This window comes from Phallusia mammillata, chromosome 4, assembly GCF_965637545.1.
Source record: "Phallusia mammillata chromosome 4, kaPhaMamm4.hap1.1, whole genome shotgun sequence".
In the NCBI taxonomy this organism is placed as follows: Eukaryota; Metazoa; Chordata; class Ascidiacea; order Phlebobranchia; family Ascidiidae; genus Phallusia; species Phallusia mammillata.
Genome location: NC_137255.1, coordinates 18,199,117 through 18,217,848, shown reverse-complemented (window position 1 = coordinate 18,217,848; position 18,732 = coordinate 18,199,117). Strand labels below are relative to the sequence as shown.

Sequence of the window (18,732 nt, the reverse complement as noted above, 5' to 3'; positions counted from 1 at the left end):
TTAATCAGATGAACAGAAAAATGTTACATCAGTTGTGAAATAAGACAGTTTTGATTTACGTAAGTGAGCTTGAGGTGCAATAATTTTGCATAAAAAAGCATTAAGTATATGGTCTACACCAGGGGTGTGCAACAGGCGGTCCGCGGGCCACAATCTGGCCTGTCAAGCTATTTAGTGTTGCCCTCACCAACACGTTCAGACAAAAATACAAATCTTCTGGAAATATGTAACAAGTGTAGGCTAAACCAGCGTTTTCTAACCACGGACCATAGAACAGTTTGCAAGTACTTTTGAATGTGACGCAATAATTTCCTTTATCTTGTAAATAATTATTTTGTTGTGCAAGCCAGTGAAACTCTGCATGTTTTAGGTAATAAATGTATTGATGATTTGGAAGAATTTCAAGTTTGTACCTTAAAAAAATGTGTGGCCCTCGCTTGATGTTTGAAATTGGTTATACAGCCCACCGATGAAAAATGTTGCACACCCCCCGGTCTACACAGTTGTTATCTGCCAGAGTACATCTTTGCATAATCTACCTGGTTTGGTACTTACATTATTTCTGGGGTTACACTTTGCCAGTGCCTTTTAACCACCACTGTGGCAGACTAGTATCCTCAGAGATTTCTAAAAGTGTGGCAAAAAATTGATGTAGTGACAAAGCGTGGGTCTGCATCACAACCTTAGCACTCCAAATTGATCTAATATATTACCAAAGCAGTTTTACCCACCAAAAACTATTTTCTTGCAAAGCATGACCCAAACAAAGGATGGAAACCACCACACTATGGAACATGCTATTGTACAGCTGTAAGCCATTCAACACCAGCACACTGGCAATTTCTAAGTTTTGTACCAATGTACTTATGGTTCTGTTTTATAATGTTCATTTTCACACACTGGGTTAAAGCAAAAAAGTGACCAGACTTAATCTTTGCTGACAGATATTATCAAAATCTGAAACCTTGCAATCAAATTGTTATCCACATACCAACTGCACAGGAATGAAACTTAGACTGTGTATTCGGTTTGTGAAGAAACCACAGTAGACATGAGGCAACATACATAATTTGGGGCAAGGAGGGAACAGACACTGAGTGAAACACGAAATACATTGTGTAAAGTACATGGTTTTGTGGTATTGTCAGGGTAAAAAGTGCTTTACCTAGTAATATGTGCAATAAGCATGCAAAAGGTAAAATAATAAAACAAGTATTACATAAATGACGTGCTTTTAAAAAGCAGTGTTTATAAATGGTACAAACTAATTAGTTTTAACAGTTGTCTTAGATTGGATTCCCAGTCTTCTTAACTCTTTTAACAGTGGTTGATATATCTGACTCTTCAATGGAGTGACCAATCCCTTCTTTTCAATTTTTCCTGCAAAATAGTTAGACATGTGTGAAACAAATATAATTGTGAAATGTAATAGCAAAAAATGTATTGGATTCCAACCAGTGGATAATACCAATCACTAAAACAGTAACATTTCTGTGTTACTTTGGAACAAGGTTTTTATGCATTATACCTAAAGCAGACAATTTCTGACTTAATAGTAGTTAAAGATAACTCAAACATACTGCGTTATTTCACCAAATTACTGTGATTTAATACTGTTCCCAAGTATATCATTTTTATCATGTAATATTATTGGTGCTGTGTAATATTATAAGAAAACAACAGTCAAGTTTCCTTGTGCATTATCAGTTTGCAATTAAATGTCTTAGTGGGACTTGTCTGTCGACACAATATAATAATACCTTAAACATCAAAACTGTTTATACATAGTATTAGTACAACCTAATAGCTGGTATTTGGTGTTAAACCTATCTACATCATTATTTAAATCATATACTGAATTGTTTTAATTGTGAAGATTTGTTGTGTACATTTACAAGGGTTCTCAAGCAGGCCCATGTGTCAAAACAGTTGATAAAGGTTGTTTGTGTGCAATGTTGGTATATTTTTTGCAATAATCAATACCCCTGATGATGTTTCATTTCCTGTCATCGCATCATTTGACAGCCAATTTCAGACAACTAGCTTTTACACAAACAATTTGTTTGTTTACCGAGCAACATCATCCTTGCTGCAATAGCACAAGGATATCCCACTGTTTTTGACATTGCAGTGTAACCATCATCTCCATACACAACCATGTCGACATTGTGTGTTTCTTTGTTGCCATTTCTGAAGTTTCCTTCTATTTCATGGCGTAAAATCACAACATCCTTTTCTCCTTTTTCTTCAAACAAAGTTTTTGTTCTACTAAGTATTTCATATTTAATACAAAATTGAACACATCCATCATAGTACAGGTACACAGTAAGATAAATTAACTTAGAATCTGCTTACTAACCATATGGCAATTTGGAGCTCAATTGACTTGCCAATGCTTGAAGTGTATTCCCAGCTTTCTTTACTGGTGAATCACTTAACAATCCCAATCTACAAAAAATATATAGTAAACATAAACCACAACAACTAAGAAATCAAAATCTCTTTACCCTTCAATTGCTTGTAAGCATTCTTGGTCCACAGTTTGCAAAATTAGGTTCTTTAATTCATCAGTGGTTATGTTGTTATGATTTGCACTGAGCAAACTGCCCATAAAGCTTTTCTAAAACAAAAACAGTGGATTTTGTTACCTTGCTGTCTACTATTGACTGTAATTTATGTGTCATCTTACCCTCAATCCCACCTAATTCAAACATAATATACATGTATGACAAAATCTTACCCATGTATGTGTAGGTGCATTTTCATTTAACAATGGATGTGGATCCATATTCACCAGGCCCAAGTCCAGCAGTGCAACAGCAGTTTTTGCAAAGCCCTGTCACAAAATATTGGTAAAGCCAGTAACACATTTTATTACAAATATGGCATCATAAAACCTTGTAGCGAAGAGTTCCTCTCATCACAGTGTGAGCACTATCAAGTCCATATTCATCCTTATATTTCAAAGAGTCGCGGTTTGGCAGACCTTCGAGGTTAAACCCAGGCATGAAGTTAATTGGAAGGACGCCTTTCCTGTAATTTTCTCCCTCTCCGTCGATTTCAATAATTTGGTTATTCTGGAGGTACCTGGACGGTGCCAAAGTGACCATAAGGACTCCTGCTGGGCTCCAACTGAAAAAATAAATAAAATTAGACCAGTTTCGGGGATAAAGGAGATGCTTACAAACATTTACCTAAATTTGTATTTCAGTGGATTGTCTGATGACTCAGGAGCAGGCAAACCACCACACCAAGAGACAAATGAGGACACCTGAAAGATTGAAAATTTGAAACATAAATTTGGACCAAGGGAAGCTAATAGTCTACCTCTCCATCTCTGTTCTTTATTTGATCAAAACACTCCATGGCCAACATGTGATCAATACCAGGGTCAACCCCAACTTCCATGACAATGGATATGTCAGCATCTATTGCACTGAAAAACACAATATGACTGGTAAATAACTGGCTGATCAACACCCAACCAAAAAACTTTCCACATGGCTATACCTCTGCTCCAAGCTTCTCATTGGAGGAGAAACATAACTTGCGGTTACCATGTTTTTATGGTGTTTGATGCACAATGTTGTGACATCTGGATGCAAGGTGTACGGAAGAAGACTAAAGAAAGCAATAGTATGATAAATCATGTTACATGTTTCTTTTCAAATTTCCCAATGCAAAACAATACCTCACTACCAAGTCATGTCCCTTAACCAGTTCATCAAGTCTTTGTCTTTCTTTGTTTACATCCAAAAGAACAGGATTAATATACTTATTTTTTAATGACATTTGCTTCAGTTCCTGTTGTACGGCTGAGGCTGTATGAAAACAAGTTTATTTATTTTTATACTTTCAAACAACAAATGAAAGTTGTTTGACTTGCCTACAGTCACTGCTGTGTCTTTGTGTGAGGTCAGGTATTCAACCACAGGCCCCGAAACGAAACCTGAACCCAATAACAAGACTTTGTGATTTTTCGAAGATGTTGCATACATAGCCCCTTCTTTTTCCCTGCAAACAAAGAGAACTTAGTGATAACTGATAAGTAATTGCCTTTTGTTACAAAAACATGTTGAAACTTGCCTCTTTTTTCTCATATTTTCAATATACTTGAATTTGGGTGTAAGCTCTCCATTGGAGGCAATTGTTGCCTAAAGAAATAAAAATAGATTAAAAAACATATGTATATCTGTGTATATTCGAGGCACTCATATGCATATGAAAAATACACATAAATACAATTGCACCGAACATTAAAATTTTTTTAGTTACTATGATATTCTTTGACAAAAACTTTTGTGACTTACATTTTTTACAACAGGGCTAATATCAGTGTGGTCATCAAGTTGCACTGTGGCATCATTTTTTGCCTGTTAAATTGAGTGGAAAGAGTTGAATTATATTTTAAAAAAGTATTATTTTTGGAGCTAAATCTCACTATGTCTGCAATGTAAGGGAACAAGTGATCTCCGAAGTACTGGGTGGCTTCTCTTGGCAATTGGGCTGGCAAATTGTCAACAGAGCACATCAGAATACCCTGGCCTTTAACACTACAACAAGAAAACAATGAGCTATGGCTGGCTCACATTTGCTTCAAATTACACAGAACAATAGTTTTGAATTACATCCCAGTTGAAACGGGTGCTACAATAATCTACAGAACAAATTGGTTTCCCTTTAACTGTACTCGAACTGTACTTATATAAAGTATAAAATGTTTATGCAATGTTTTTTGTTGTACCCAGTGGTAGTGGTGTTTGTCGAAGCATCATAAACTTCAAAGGGTGCATCAATACTTGTACAGTCATTCATAAATTGAATCGAGCCACCAGGATCAGCAGAAACATCTCCAATTGCTATTAAACTGCAAATAAAACCACATAATTGTGATCAGCAGAATTTCATGATGTATATTTCAATTGGCACTTATCACAGAAGGACTAGTCGGTCGTAAGTGGCATTTAAACATACCGCTGTGGCAGACGTGGGCAACCTGGTGAGTCACTTGCAGAATGTCTAATAAGTGGTGACATTTTAGGAGAATGGGTTGAATCTTGCAAATATACAGCATCTGGGGTTGTCAACAATCTTGGATCATTAGGCCTCCAGAATATTCCATTTACAATGCAAGATGCGTAAGGGGCTATCTAATAAATTTTGTATTTTTGGTTTGGGAAACATAACAAGAAGTTTATTGTTACCAACCTCTTTGGCGAAAACAGACTCATACAGCTCAGGATGATCAAAATATTCTTGCATATCAAATCCACCATCATTTTTGCGACGTAAATGGTCATGCATGTCAACTACACACCCATACACCATGCTGGAGTCTAAAAAAAATTAAAACACCTCACATGTGTTGTCACTTATACAGACAGCCTTCTTCACAAACACTTGGATATTAGCATTTGTTATTAAATATTTTTTACCAAGTACCAAGAATTACTTAATGTACCTCCATGTTCTGCAACAGTTTTTAATTCATGAGGTTCAATATATACACAAGGTAGCTCCCTGAAAATTTCCTGTGCCCCCTGAAATCAAGCAATTTGTTAAAACACCATTGTCTGCTGTATTTAATGCTAAACTATAATGATGATTACCAAAACAATTATGCCTACTTACTTGAGAGACATTGCCAGTGCCTGTAAAAACAAAGGTGAGCGGCCCAATGGACTCTGGCAATCTTCCCAATGAAATTTCATACCCAGCATCTCTTACAGCCTGAATAGCTTGTCCTGATGTACGGTAGTTGTGTGAAATTCCAATATGCTGAAATCCAACAAAAAACTTAAGTAAACTTTGTTTAGTTTCACAGATTTGTTTTCATGTAAAGAAAATAAAAAAAGAAACATATATAAAGTTGTTAATTGAGCCTTTGGGAAGAAAAATGGGGTAACAGTCATTGGAATTAACAAACCACAATAGCATTTACAAAGTGTTAAAATTCTACACAATGCAGAAACATGTTGATATCTCAATTTAATTTCGATATATACCACAACCATATACATAACCATATCTATCAGCTGTGATACTTTTGACCCACAGTACAAGTTGAAGGGAAAACAGGGTGGAATAAAAAGCATGAAGGATAATAATAATGCTTGGTTACTCACCATAAAAGGAGTGTGGTGTCCAAGTGCTAGCAATCTAACACCCATTCCGTGCAAAATGTTAATCATGCCTGCATATCCTGCAAATTTACCAAAGGCAACAACCCTTTTTCCGCTGGCCTCTTCCATCTTTTCATAATCAATTAATCTTATTTTCTGAAAAAAGGTCAAATATACTAGTATTGTATAAACATTGTAAGCATTACATCTCCATGTGTAACTATATGTTTATTAGTATTGTATTATGTTATGTATTTTTTTACCTTTTCCAGCACTGCATCAAGCATCGACATGTTTTCAGTTTGTGCTTTGATTGTGTGGGAAAAAAACACATATGTCTTGTCAGGACATAGCCTATCAATGGGTACTTGCTTCACACCAAGAATAATGGATGCCTCATCCAAATCTTCTTCAACCACTGCTCCAGCAGAAACATATTCCTAAAAACAGAGATTATTTGTTCCTGGTTTACAGTCAATTAAAGATATGACATGTATGTACATCTACCTGGACAGAAAAGGCGCGTTTGTTTGCAGGTTGAACTAGCACTTTTAGTCCATCTTGTACAAGTTTTCGAACATGTGAAGGGGCCAAAGGGGCCCGCCTTTCCCAAACCTATGGAAAATAGTAAATTACCTCATAAACTCATAGCCGCTCAAATACACTTTTTTAATTCACTTACCACATTATCTTCCCTTCTTATTGCAATCACTTTCTGAGTCGATGAACTTGCTGCTCTTACATTTACTCTAAAGATGCGGTGATGCAGTTTGTGGCCAACTGTCTTTTTCAAATGCCGCAACATGATTTGTTTAAAAAAGCACAACTACATAAAAAACAGTTGTCAGAAATGGGAGATATTTATGTAGTTACTAAACTGCTGACAAAACCAACATGCGAACTGTGAAATATAACCGTACGTAGCATGACACTACGGTGTTTTATGACAGCTTATCACACCTTTTAGTGACGTACGAACACATCAGTACAACACGCGTGATAACGTTTGCGTATAGTACACTGACAAACACCGGTAAACAACTGTAATAAATCCCGACGAACAACATCATCGAACTTGGGTCGTCCTTCTGAAAATCAGAAAATGACCTCAAACCGTTTTTTCCAAACAGGGGCTTTCCCACCCATAATGACAAAAAACACAATTTTTCCATAAAAAAACATACCGTAGTAAAAACGGGATTTTTTTAATCAACAAACAATATTCCTGATTTGCTTTTGCAATGTTTGTTTGTAAAACACTACAGAGTCAAGCATTGGGCAAAAGTGAAAGTTGAACCACGTAAACAATCGATTTTACCTTTTTTTACCAATAGGATTTGTTTACCGGCAATCTAATTTTTAGCCACAAAATCAGACAAAAAAGATTGCAGTCAGGATTTGATCAAATGTGAAGACGGACTTATGCGATCCAACCTAGATGAAGCGTGACGTACCTTTTCAAACACCTTTTGTGTGTTTTCCGTGTAGTGTTGAGTGTTGACTGTTGACTCTGCCAATTTTTGTTCGTTGAGACATTTCCACAAGGAAAAACGGCAACAATATAACCATAGAGAATAACCAATAAATTGAAAGGATTAAGTGTAATACAATGTTCGTCAATAAATATTGTAAATGTGTTGATGCGGTAGCGGTATATACGGGGTTGCCATCGACATGGGGCCCAATTGCCCAAATAAGGACGACCGAAAAATTAAATTTTCATACAAAACGAAACAAACGTTTCTGAACAAATATGCATTTATACAAGCCGTAGCATATCACATGCCATAATTTTTACCAGAGCAATTAGTTTCCAGCCCCCTTGTTAGTGGAAAATTATGCGTGTACGTCGTGACAGCTCAGGTCTAATTTTACTTGTAGCAAGGATTTAACTTGTAATTGATGGCAATAAGGACTCATGTCAAAACAAGGAAATTTTTTTAGAAAAAAGAACAACACATTTTTTCTAAGAAGTTGCCCTTCAAAATAAGGACAGTATGGCAGCCCTGGGTATATATTCACATGATACCATACATAGAAAAACAGACAGGCTTTTTAATTATAAAAAAATGCATGCAAAATCAGTTAAATAGCCTATGGATGATTATTACTCTTAAAAGAACTAATTCCACTGTTGGTCATTTTCTGTATTGTAGGTTAACATCAACTAGGAAACAGGAAATTTACTACAGTTCATACAATGAAACATTTTTTTACAACACTCACCAAAAAACGTACCCAAGCAAAATATTGTTATGTTCTCAAGTTGCAATGCACATTAGTTAAAATACAGCGTTTTGTAGATCTAGCATTTCTTGTTTTTAGGGACTACATTTTCCCTTATTTCTAGCACTGTGATACATTAGACTTCTCTGTTAACCTTGTATGGATGTCCTAGAAAATCTTGACCACGAGTATACAGATGGCTCCGTTTACCAAGGTTCATTACTTTGTGGTAAGCATTAAGATTAGCCAGCCTTTTTGTTTCACATTTTTTTCTAATTAAATACAATTTCCAGGAACACAAAAAACAACCATATCAAGAAAACAATAATTTTATTGGCAAACAGCTTTAATGTGATTTTGGATGTTGTACCTTTAATCATAATATACCTTTAATAATGTTTTTAGTACTATCCAGTTGCACCTCACCAATGAATAATTTCTTTTAAGGTAAACGGCATGGTCTTGGAATACTGACCTGCTCAAACAGTACACAGTTTGTCGGACATTTTGTCAATGGTCTGCCACATGGACTTGGAGCATTAACAATGAAAACTGGAGTTGAATATTATGGATTCTTTGTAAGGGGTCGCTTTCATGGATTAGGCATGTTTGTACATAAAAATGGCTGGAGTTTTAAAGGGCAGTTTAAAGAAGGAAGAGCAGAAGGCTATGGTAAAAATGCAATAAAATCTGGTTCCAACAGTAATGCAGATTGAAATTTATGTTTCGTTGGTCTAGGAATCTATGTGACAAAGAATTCAAGAATCTTTTGCCAAGGGCTGTTCGAAAATGGAAAGCTTGTCTCTCAAGCAGACTGTGTAGAGACTGGTAAACAAGTGGAGGCAGTTGTGGAACAAACTTACAACCTTGTGAAAAGTGTAGACCCACAACAAGAATCTCAATAGTTTGTGACATTTTTATGATGATGACCTAAAAAATATTTTACATTTTACTTCAATTAATAAAACAAAAAACAACGAATATTTGTGGAATGTTATAATTTTAGTTAAACATGTGACAAATAGACTCCCTAAAAATGTGATATTCAAATAACTTGAATACTGACAATAAATCTTACACGTTTGAACACAAATGGCATTTAGGTAGGAAGCACAGTGATTGCAACATCTGATGACCAGTTTTACTTTTAATATGGCATCTAAAACTGTTTTGCTGTTCATATATTATGCAACTGAAAGCTAATAAATAGATCTGAAATTCAGGTTTCGAAACAACAAATTGACAATACCTATCTTGCACTGATGATGTATTCTCAATCATTAGTATACTAGCTCTTACTTTGGCTTAGTTTCAGCATCTGTGACATGTCGAATGAAAATAGCATCTTCCACATCCCTATTGGGTTCAAGGTCACTACTGTATAAAGGTGATGCTGCAACAGCCAGCACTGAACCATCATCGCTAAACGCAACAGATGAAACAGGTGCAGGAAAACGATGAAACTGGCACAAGCGTTTTTTGTTGAAACCATCCCACATGTTAACAAACCCATCAGCCCCACCTAAAACAATAGCATGATAAATAAATATCTACCTGTAAACAAACATAATTTACAGTGTTTTAATATCACAAAGTGGTGACATTATGCACAGAGTTAGTTAATTTAAACAGTACATTTTCATACACAATTAATCCCACTTAAAGTACAATTTTTTATGTGCACTGATATGATATACCTGTGGCAAAAGTGTTATATCTGTTGTGAAAAGCTATAGTGTGTACAGAAAATATTCGCTCGATTCCATCTTCCTTGATTCGGTGACATTTGAAAGCATACTTTTTCTTTTGCTCCTCAGCAGATGGATCTAAATACTCTACAGCTACACGACCTTCAATCGAGCTCAAAACAAATCCCTGCAAAATATTTTTGTTACAACTTTCACATATGCTTTGTTTAGGCTGAGATATTACCTGTTTGTTTGGAAAGCTTCTGATGCATCGCGTTTGGTACTTCAAGCTAGATTCTCGTCTTTGCTCTACATATCCCATATTCCTTAAATCCCAAACAACCACACTCTTGCCTGATGTGCCAACAATTAAACGGTGACCACACACTGACATTGTGTACACCTAAATAAAAGAAATGTACTCTTTTAAACATGTGATAGTAATATTGGCTGTTTATTCTCTATGTTTAATTTTTTGCAGAAATATCACAACTTAGTCCTTCAGTATAAATATTTTTGGTGAGTCTTAAAGTGTTTTTTCTATGCTAAATGTTGCCTCTCATGCTTGTTTTGGTCCACCGCTTAAAAAGCTAAATTACCTATTCCACTGTGAACACACTGGTGGGATAAGTAAAACAAGCTCACCTTTCCTGGTTGTGAGTAAGATCCAATGGAAGACTTGTTTCTTGGGTCCCACAATTTGACAGTTTCATCCCAACCTCCAGTTGCAATCACATTAGTTTCAGAACAGTATTCCACACATCTGCACACAGATAAAACTTTTTTTTACATTCACTTGGGACAAGGGTGTTCACCCGAAGACCAAAATTTCTCACAGAAAATTCCTTGATGTCAAAAGCCTTCATATGCCATGTATGTGGCCTTGTAGCCATAAAGTTGGCCGTGTTTGACTAAAGGCATTTGTAATGTTTGTTTCCAAAAGTAAGAAATGAAAAATACCTTATAGCAGCATTATGCATTCCAGCTAGACTTTCTCTTCCCATGTTGAAATCATACATCAGCAATGACCCATCTAAAGCACCACTCCATGCATGTACAGAATCCTGTAACAAAAAATATAAGCAGCTACAACATCACCTTCTAACATTTTCATTAAAGTAATAACAGGGGTTTCAACTTACCGAAAAGCAACAGTCCAACACTGGAGCTTTGTGGTCATACCGAAAGCGGCACGTATTTTCAGTAATATCATACAATCGCACAGAAACATCCCAAGAAGATGCAAGCAGGAACTGAGCTGTTGAAGGGCTGAATTTTACAGAAGAAATGCCATCCTTGGGACATTCATTCAGCTTGAACTCATTTGACATTTTTAACTTTGCTTGTACAATAGTTTTATGGTGGAACCTAAAAGAAAGCAAATTTACGTTGGTTGATTTTTGATTTGTTCAATGATTTTATTTTTTCCGGTTAACTTTAGCAACATTATGCTAAAATAAAGGGTGCATCTAAAATATACAGGATCGCTTGGTGCATTATTAACACAGCTTGGCACACTGTTATAACACTTGGCGCACCTTATGATCACTTGGTGCACATTTATATCACTTGGTTCACCCTTTTATCGCTTGTTTCACCTTTATTTCACATTGTACGCATTTATATCACTTGGTGCACCCTTTTATCGCTTGGTGCACCTTTATTCCACTTGGCGCACGTTTATATCGCTACGTAAAGGTGCATCCAGCATTATACAGGTGCACCAAGCAAAATAAACTTGCACCGAGTGATATAAAGGTGCACCAAGTGGAATAAAGGTGCACCAAGCGATAAAAGGGTGAACCAAGCGATATAAATGTGCACCAAAGTATATTAAACTAAGTGATATAAAGGTGCACTAAAGGATATAAAGGAGCACCAAAGGATATAAAGGTGCACCAAGTGATATAAAGGTGCACCAAGCTGTGTTAATAATGTACCAAACGATCCAAGCGATCCTGTATATTTTAGATGCACCGTAAAATGAACACCAAAAACTTTAAACATTTGACTTGATAACCCATTTTTTTTGTCTTCAACGAAGGCATTGTAATGAATTGTCAATGCAAATAAATTTGACTTTACTGTAAACTAGAGTTCCTTCTTAAGAAATCTCGAAAAAATCGAGTCTCGATTCTCGAGAAATAATTAAAAGAGAAACGAGAAATAGAGGAACCCTACTATAAACCACTTTGTGTAATTTTTTGTATTAAGATTTAATTTGTTAAGGTGATTCCTAATATCTGGGACTTCTCGTCAAACAACAGCAAAACAGTTTTTGTCCATTGACCCAGTTGTTTCATTGTTAAAAACAAACTTCATTAAATATCTTCAAAGGCAATTGGATGATGTTTACATAAGAAAAACATTTATTCATACACCTTGACATGTACAACGTTCCAAAATGTATAAATGCTTTATCAACTCAAAAGTCTATCCAAGAAAACGGTTGCTATGCTGTCCTGTGATCATTGTTACATAAAAACGTAAAACAAAAGCGTGGTGTGAAATTGTGACGTCACAGTTTTGCTGCAATGTTTATTTTTGTTGTGAAAAACAACATTCATATTACGCATTTGCCCTGGACTAAACTTCTCCAACCAAGGAGTAATTTATAATTACCGTCAGCGAAAAGCATTGGATAATAATTGGATTGGTCCAACAATTTTTGTTGCCGCCGTTCAAAGTTCAGAAATTGTTACATTTACGTCACCACTACGATAACCATCACATTAATTAAATTACAGACTCTATTGCTATAGTCCACCTATTAATAACAAAAATTTCCTAAAATTGTAAACTCAGTGTACTAACGAACTAGTTTATTTCTACATTAAATTCTGTGCTGTTTTAACTAACTTAAAAAAGTATTTCGTCTTGTTAGTTTATTGTTGGATGCGTCAAAGTGCTATACAGTTGCGCACCAGTGACTTTAAATTCAACAAATTTTTCGTTCAACTGGTGTAAACGTAAAGGCTTCTTCAGATCAATGAATGATATAATGCGAGCACAACAAGCGAAAATGTATGAGCGCAGCGGTATAATCGAAAAATAATTAGTTAATTACACCAGAACCAGTCTGCAGAGTGTGGCAGCTGCACTCCAAGTTTTGGGATTTGCACGCGTAAATTTTGCACCAAAGGCATTTAATTAGGCTGTCTTGACCTCTTTTTCTTGCTTTGCGTCTGCTGAAATTGGTCTTGCACGCGAACTTACGGGTCGAGCACGCGCGCACGCGGTACATGTAGGTCCTGCACGCACGAGATTTCGTCGGGAACTGCCATGTTCTGCAGACTGGCACCAGAACAAAGTCTTTCCGTGAAGAGTTGAGTGTGCTACATTTTGACAGTGCGTACTGCGTAACTAATGTCCGAGTCCGATATTTGGAGGGGAAGTCGGACGCAAAATGTCGCGGAAACTGGGCTTTTTGCCACTGTAATTATTTTTCGTTTATCCCGCTGAGCTTGTACATTTTCGCTTGTTGTGCTCGCATTACATCATTCATTGCTCTGAAGAAGCCCTACCATTCTGGTGGGCGAAACGTTAGCAAAAATACAAGTTCTCGAAACAACAAGTTAACAACTAGTATTCTGTTTAGCATTACACCAGTTGAACGAAAAAATTATTAAATATGCAACCTGGTGGACGAAACGCCTGTTCAGTATTTTCATTGACTTTAAATGTTAACAAACTGAACTGAAACATGGTTGCGTTCATTGCAAACCGGCGAAGCTCCTTGCAAATTGCAGTATTTTCTCGTTTGCTGGTTTTCTTTTTGCAGGTAAGGCGGTACATGAAAAGGGTTATTTTTTGTCGTTTGCAATGTAACAGTTTTCAAATGTATTTTTGTTTCAGTTAATTGCAAATGTTGCACCTGACCACAAAGCTGATGCTTTTAATCCTGACCAACATGGTGCAATCGGCTATGAAGATTGGCTTGTGAGATCTGCAGTAGATGGCTTCCATAAATGGGATGCAAAGTATATTATATACATTAGTGAACATGGGTATGAAATTGTATTATAACTTTAGCAAGTGAAATAAAGTATTTTGAGTTGTGTATTTTTTGGCAGGTATTCAAGTGAAAATATGTTTGCGTTTTTTCCCTTATTGCCACTCTTAAGTCGATGGTTGGCAGAAATTCTTTTAACACCATTAACATTTTTGTCTTTTCAAACATGCTGTATTCTATCAGCAACACTAATCAACTTCATTGCATTCAATGGTCAGTTTCACAACTTATTTGTCTGTTGAATGAAACAAAGTATCTTTAAGTGTACATCATCTATGTGTAGGAGCAGCATTAGCTTTATTTGATTTGACATATTCAACGTTTAAGTCCCCCAAGTTTGCGTTCTTGGTCACTGTGCTTTTTAGTTTTAACCCAGCTTCAATCTTCTTCAGCTCAGCTTATACAGAATCACTGTTTGCATTTTTAGGTAAGAAAAAAAGATTTGTTTAATTAAACTATCTTTTATCAACTATTAATTTGTCAAAACTCTTAGTTTTTAAGGGTCTACTAGCAGTTTCCAACAAAGACCTGGCAAAGTCATCTATGTGGTTTGTTTTGAGTGCTTTTGCAAGATCTAATGGGATCATAAACATCGGTTTTATTGCTTATTTTGGTTTGTGCGGGATGTTGCTGAATTATCAAGCCAATCCAAAAATATTGACTATTGTTAAATGGATTTGTAAATTGTTGTTTCTTTGCTTGATGCCTTTGTTACCATTCATTGTAGTGAATTTGCATGGGTACATTGTGTATTGTACTCACTATTTGTGGAAACTAAGTTGTTTGGAAGCTCCCAAGTGGTGCTGTGATAACCCTCCGTCGATATACAACCACATCCAGAAAAACAACTGGGGTCTGGGACTTTTTGAATATTATACATTAAGAAAGGTGCCCAATTTTTTACTAGCGACACCAACTGTTGTCATATGTGTGTACGGAACGTTAGTATACATGAAAATAAGGTCACATGAGATTGTGTATCTTGGTTTACCATTTTTTATCACTGAGAAACACAAAACAGACCAGCTTAGTTTAATGTATACCACTAGAAATATATTTTGCTATGCTGTCCACACTGTTTTTCTGGTAATGTTTGCGTTGTTGTTTATGCATGTTGAGGTGGTCACAAGAATGATTATGTCAAGTACTCCTTTTCCATACTGGATTGCAGCATCTTTAATTTTCCAAGATTTACATTCCTCTGATGTCAAAATTTCACTATTTTCTTTCAAGCATCTCAATTTCAAGTCTAAAGTGGTTGTGTTATATTTTTTATCTTACCTTTTACTTGGTACTATTCTGCATGTTAACTTTTTACCTTGGACATGAGTGTAGCTGCACTTGAATTTTGTTCAGATTATTAACTATTTTCTGACAACAGAAGAAAACATAAAATTTGTGTTTATGTTGAAATAAATACAATCTTGAAGATCAACAGCAATACAATTATTAAAAGCTTTAGTACAGATATAAAATGTGCAGTAAAATATATAGGACTACATAGGTAAACCAAACAAATCAACACTTATATGGCAGCTTATGCACAAAACAAGTTTACATGCTGAGGAAATGAGTTGCTTTAATTAAACTAACATTTTAGAGGACGATTGCACACCAACATGTCACAATTGCACAGGTCAGTATAAACTAATGGATATACTGTTTTAACACATACTTTTCGTTATCACAACTGACAGAAACAGCACAGTTCTAGACACCTGTGTCAAACCCAAATACTTCCACTACTGAACATGTAAAATTCTCCCCGGGCAAAAGAGGCTTATTATTGAAAGTTGTGCAATGATTTGAAAAGCCATTCTTCAATGCACTGTCTATAAACAAACCATAGCTTCCACCCCCTCCACCAACCATAATGCCTCTTGAATCTGCCATCATAAACAAATCACCTTTAGGTTGTGTAACTTCTGGTTTGTTATTAGGGGGAGGTGTGTGCAAGCAGGAACTTCCAACAAGTGGTGGCAACGAAACAGGGTCAGATATTCGAATTGCTGGTGAGGAAGTATTTCTTGTGTCACGATGTATTGGTGGAAGGGTAACAGACCATCCATCTTTTGAAGTCCCAGTTGGGGGTTTTACTGGTGGCAAGACCTTATCATTTTTATTCAAAGACACATTTTGGTTGGCTGCAGCATTTGTGTTGTCCTTCGAACCTGTAATTTCAACCCACCTACAAACTTTTGTTTCTGGAAGGAGGGAAAATATAAATGTTTCTCCAGTGCCAAAAAATCCACAGTCATCTTTTCTTTCAATCCACGCAGATGGTAGATACGCCCCAATAACTTCATCATTAAGGGTTTTTATCAGTAGTATAGTTGGTTCATGCTCTTCAATGCAAGAAAAAAAGGTTTGTATATTGTAACCATTGTTTTCAGTAGAAAAAAGAAGTTTAGGTTTGTTCAAGGCTTCAGTCTCCGGAATCCAGCAATATAAAGTTGAAAGCAAGGATTCATTGACAATATTTGAAGTAACCTCCTTCACCACAGACAGATAATCCCATGGATTCCGATGATACACTGTTACATCAGAATCCAGCTGCTTGTGAGTCAAGGACATTTGAATTTTTTGGTGCATCTTTTTTATTTCCTTGCTTGATGGAAGCTTGAAACTAAAAGCTTTTCTAAACAACAGGGGTGTGCTGACTTTGGTATCAATTATTTGGCAGAACTCAAATACAGCACTTGCAATATCCGATGGATCTGATATGCCAACTTTTCTGTAAAACTTTAGAATGGCCAAAGCTACCCGATAAAGTGCTTTGTATCCTTCTAACAAGTACATGTCAAAAAGTATGACTATAGTTTTAAATGGAAGGCCAAGGAATAGACACTTGATCCATTGATTATACACACTTTCTGGATCAGATGTCAAGTTCAAAAGGCTCTTATGAGATGTGGATGCATAACGTTGACTTAATTCTTTGAGAAGTAGAGCTGATGCCATTGACTCTTGTTTGGTCTGGTCAAGGTAGTGTACAGATTTGGAATTGGAAAACATCAAGTGACAAGCATGACCAAACACCTGACTGGGGCTGTCATCATAATGCAAAAGCAAACTAATAATAAACGGCAAAATTGGACTAAAGGATATATGTGGAAAATGGAATCCAATACAAGCCAGTAATTTTTTAGCTTCACATACACCAATGTTGTTGAGGTAATAAACAGGGAATTCATTTGTTACATCAACATACCTCGGTAGTGGAATGGAGCTTGTTTTATCATGTAAACTGTTTTCAGCAACAAAATCTGTGTACATTTGTTCGTTAAACATAGAGGTGCTGCATTCCACCCGTTTTGCAAGGGTTTTGAAAAGCACTGACCTAATATCGTGTCCGACTGGAAACAGCTTTTCACGAAGGTAAGTTTTCATTGCTCGCTTGTTTTGACTGGAAGGCAATGTTATGACTTTGGTAACGGTTCCTGGAGAAGCAGGTCTGTGCTTTCCGCTTACAAGGTCACTAATTTTCTCTTCGTCCACAAATTTGGAAAAAGGTGAAATAATGTCTCCTGCTCCATTTTGCATTTTTAATATTCTTTAACTGCCGTAAAACCAAAGAAAATATAAAAATATGCTGCAGCCTAATTGTTTGTCAACATGCAAACAACTCCTCTTGTGACCAATTCATAGAAACAATATTACCACTTATAAAATAGAAATATCGAAATCCTCTGCAAAAACAAACAGAAGAAAATTTCAGCACAAATATATAGAATAGCTGAAAAAACATGCTAATTTTCTTAGCAATAGCAAAATCATCAATAGGTCAAAAAAGTATACCGTGGTCCATTTAAAACAAAATTTAAAGTCTTCTCCGTATAGGCTTCCGAGTCATCTAATTTTAAAATTAAAGTGCATTGAAAATTACGCTCAATATTATTGTACAACCAATAGGAAACCTGCAAGAAATGGCAAGAATCGTTTAATGGACAGACGAAAACATAAAAACAATATCGGAAAAGATGTAAAAATCAGTAAACCATGACTCGCGGTTGGGAGAAAACGTGTGCAACAAAGCGTGTCAGATTAAGCTTCTTCCTAGAGATTATCTAGAATAGGTTGACAAACATTTTCGTTTTTCGACATTTGAAAGGTTAAAATTTGGTGTTTTACTGCTTGTGCAGCGCGTTTGTTATGTTGAATAAGTTGTATATATTAACTGTATTAACTGTGCAGTTAATACAGTTAATATAAATACAGTTAATATATGTTGAATAAGTTGTATATATATCAACTGTGTTTGTGTGTTGGTATACAATACCGTACCATTTGAAATTTAGATATTTTGCTAACTTTTAGCTTTCATTTTGTTTTAAAGAAAGTATTTACTTTTTTACAAAAAACGACAAACATTTGATAATGCCAAACATTAACTTGACGATAAAACATAAGTTTATCATAATTTTTTTACATTACCCTTTTGTGTACCAGTTTATTATTTATGTATTATGAATAAGGTTGAAGGAATTGTCAAATCTTGTAGTTACAATACAGTAACCATGCAAGCTGATGTCAAGGTTTTATTGCAGTATTTCACCTAAAATTGTAATGTTTTCCATGTGTAAGTGTAATGTCATAACAGACTACAGGAAGCAGCATGTGTAACAGGCCAACAGGGTGTGGTGGCCGACAGAAAAATAAACAAATTACTCAAGAAGAGTCGCAT

General features: G+C 35.8%; 5 protein-coding genes across 6 annotated transcripts; 2 read left to right on the top strand and 3 right to left on the bottom strand.

The window, feature by feature from the left end:
- Positions 1 to 1,005: 1,005 nt before the first annotated feature.
- LOC145225328 (alpha-aminoadipic semialdehyde synthase, mitochondrial-like) lies at positions 1,006 to 8,248 on the bottom strand. Its single transcript, XM_080092015.1, has 24 exons — positions 7,577 to 8,248; positions 6,805 to 6,948; positions 6,630 to 6,737; positions 6,386 to 6,562; positions 6,126 to 6,278; positions 5,632 to 5,778; positions 5,462 to 5,540; positions 5,209 to 5,336; positions 4,975 to 5,150; positions 4,745 to 4,867; positions 4,442 to 4,553; positions 4,311 to 4,373; positions 4,087 to 4,154; positions 3,887 to 4,014; positions 3,692 to 3,821; positions 3,511 to 3,621; positions 3,328 to 3,436; positions 3,195 to 3,271; positions 2,898 to 3,132; positions 2,741 to 2,836; positions 2,508 to 2,620; positions 2,360 to 2,448; positions 2,072 to 2,245; positions 1,006 to 1,380 (listed from the first exon to the last, which is right to left on the bottom strand). Exons 2-24 carry the CDS (start codon positions 6,925 to 6,927, stop codon positions 1,265 to 1,267), a joined length of 2,835 nt encoding a protein of 944 aa, XP_079948141.1. The 5' UTR covers positions 6,928 to 6,948; positions 7,577 to 8,248; the 3' UTR covers positions 1,006 to 1,264.
- Positions 8,249 to 8,442: 194 nt separating this feature from the next.
- Positions 8,443 to 9,253, top strand: LOC145225335 (uncharacterized). The gene is made up of 3 exons (XM_080092024.1): positions 8,443 to 8,577; positions 8,796 to 9,020; positions 9,087 to 9,253. Exons 1-3 carry the CDS (start codon positions 8,508 to 8,510, stop codon positions 9,251 to 9,253), a joined length of 462 nt encoding a protein of 153 aa, XP_079948150.1. The 5' UTR covers positions 8,443 to 8,507.
- Positions 8,662 to 11,404, bottom strand: LOC145225334 (mitotic checkpoint protein BUB3-like). Its single transcript, XM_080092023.1, has 7 exons — positions 11,179 to 11,404; positions 10,997 to 11,100; positions 10,682 to 10,799; positions 10,281 to 10,439; positions 10,046 to 10,223; positions 9,648 to 9,870; positions 8,662 to 9,278 (listed from the first exon to the last, which is right to left on the bottom strand). Exons 1-7 carry the CDS (start codon positions 11,365 to 11,367, stop codon positions 9,266 to 9,268), a joined length of 984 nt encoding a protein of 327 aa, XP_079948149.1. The 5' UTR covers positions 11,368 to 11,404; the 3' UTR covers positions 8,662 to 9,265.
- A 1,604-nt stretch (positions 11,405 to 13,008) lies between these two features.
- On the top strand, positions 13,009 to 15,483 carry LOC145225331 (GPI alpha-1,6-mannosyltransferase 2-like). 2 transcript variants are annotated; one of them, XM_080092018.1, is made up of 5 exons: positions 13,009 to 13,817; positions 13,892 to 14,043; positions 14,110 to 14,261; positions 14,332 to 14,475; positions 14,542 to 15,483. In XM_080092018.1, the coding sequence occupies exons 1-5, from the start codon at positions 13,740 to 13,742 to the stop codon at positions 15,375 to 15,377; spliced, it is 1,362 nt and encodes a 453-aa protein (XP_079948144.1). In that variant the 5' UTR covers positions 13,009 to 13,739; the 3' UTR covers positions 15,378 to 15,483. The 2 variants fall into 2 exon arrangements, with proteins under 2 accessions (XP_079948144.1, XP_079948145.1); XM_080092019.1 differs by lacking the exon at positions 14,110 to 14,261 and having other exon boundaries at positions 13,011 to 13,817; positions 14,441 to 14,475.
- On the bottom strand, positions 15,434 to 17,713 carry LOC145225330 (TBC1 domain family member 24-like). Its single transcript, XM_080092017.1, has one exon. The coding sequence runs from the start codon at positions 17,589 to 17,591 to the stop codon at positions 15,759 to 15,761; it is 1,833 nt and encodes a 610-aa protein (XP_079948143.1). The 5' UTR covers positions 17,592 to 17,713; the 3' UTR covers positions 15,434 to 15,758.
- Positions 17,714 to 18,732: the final 1,019 nt, after the last annotated feature.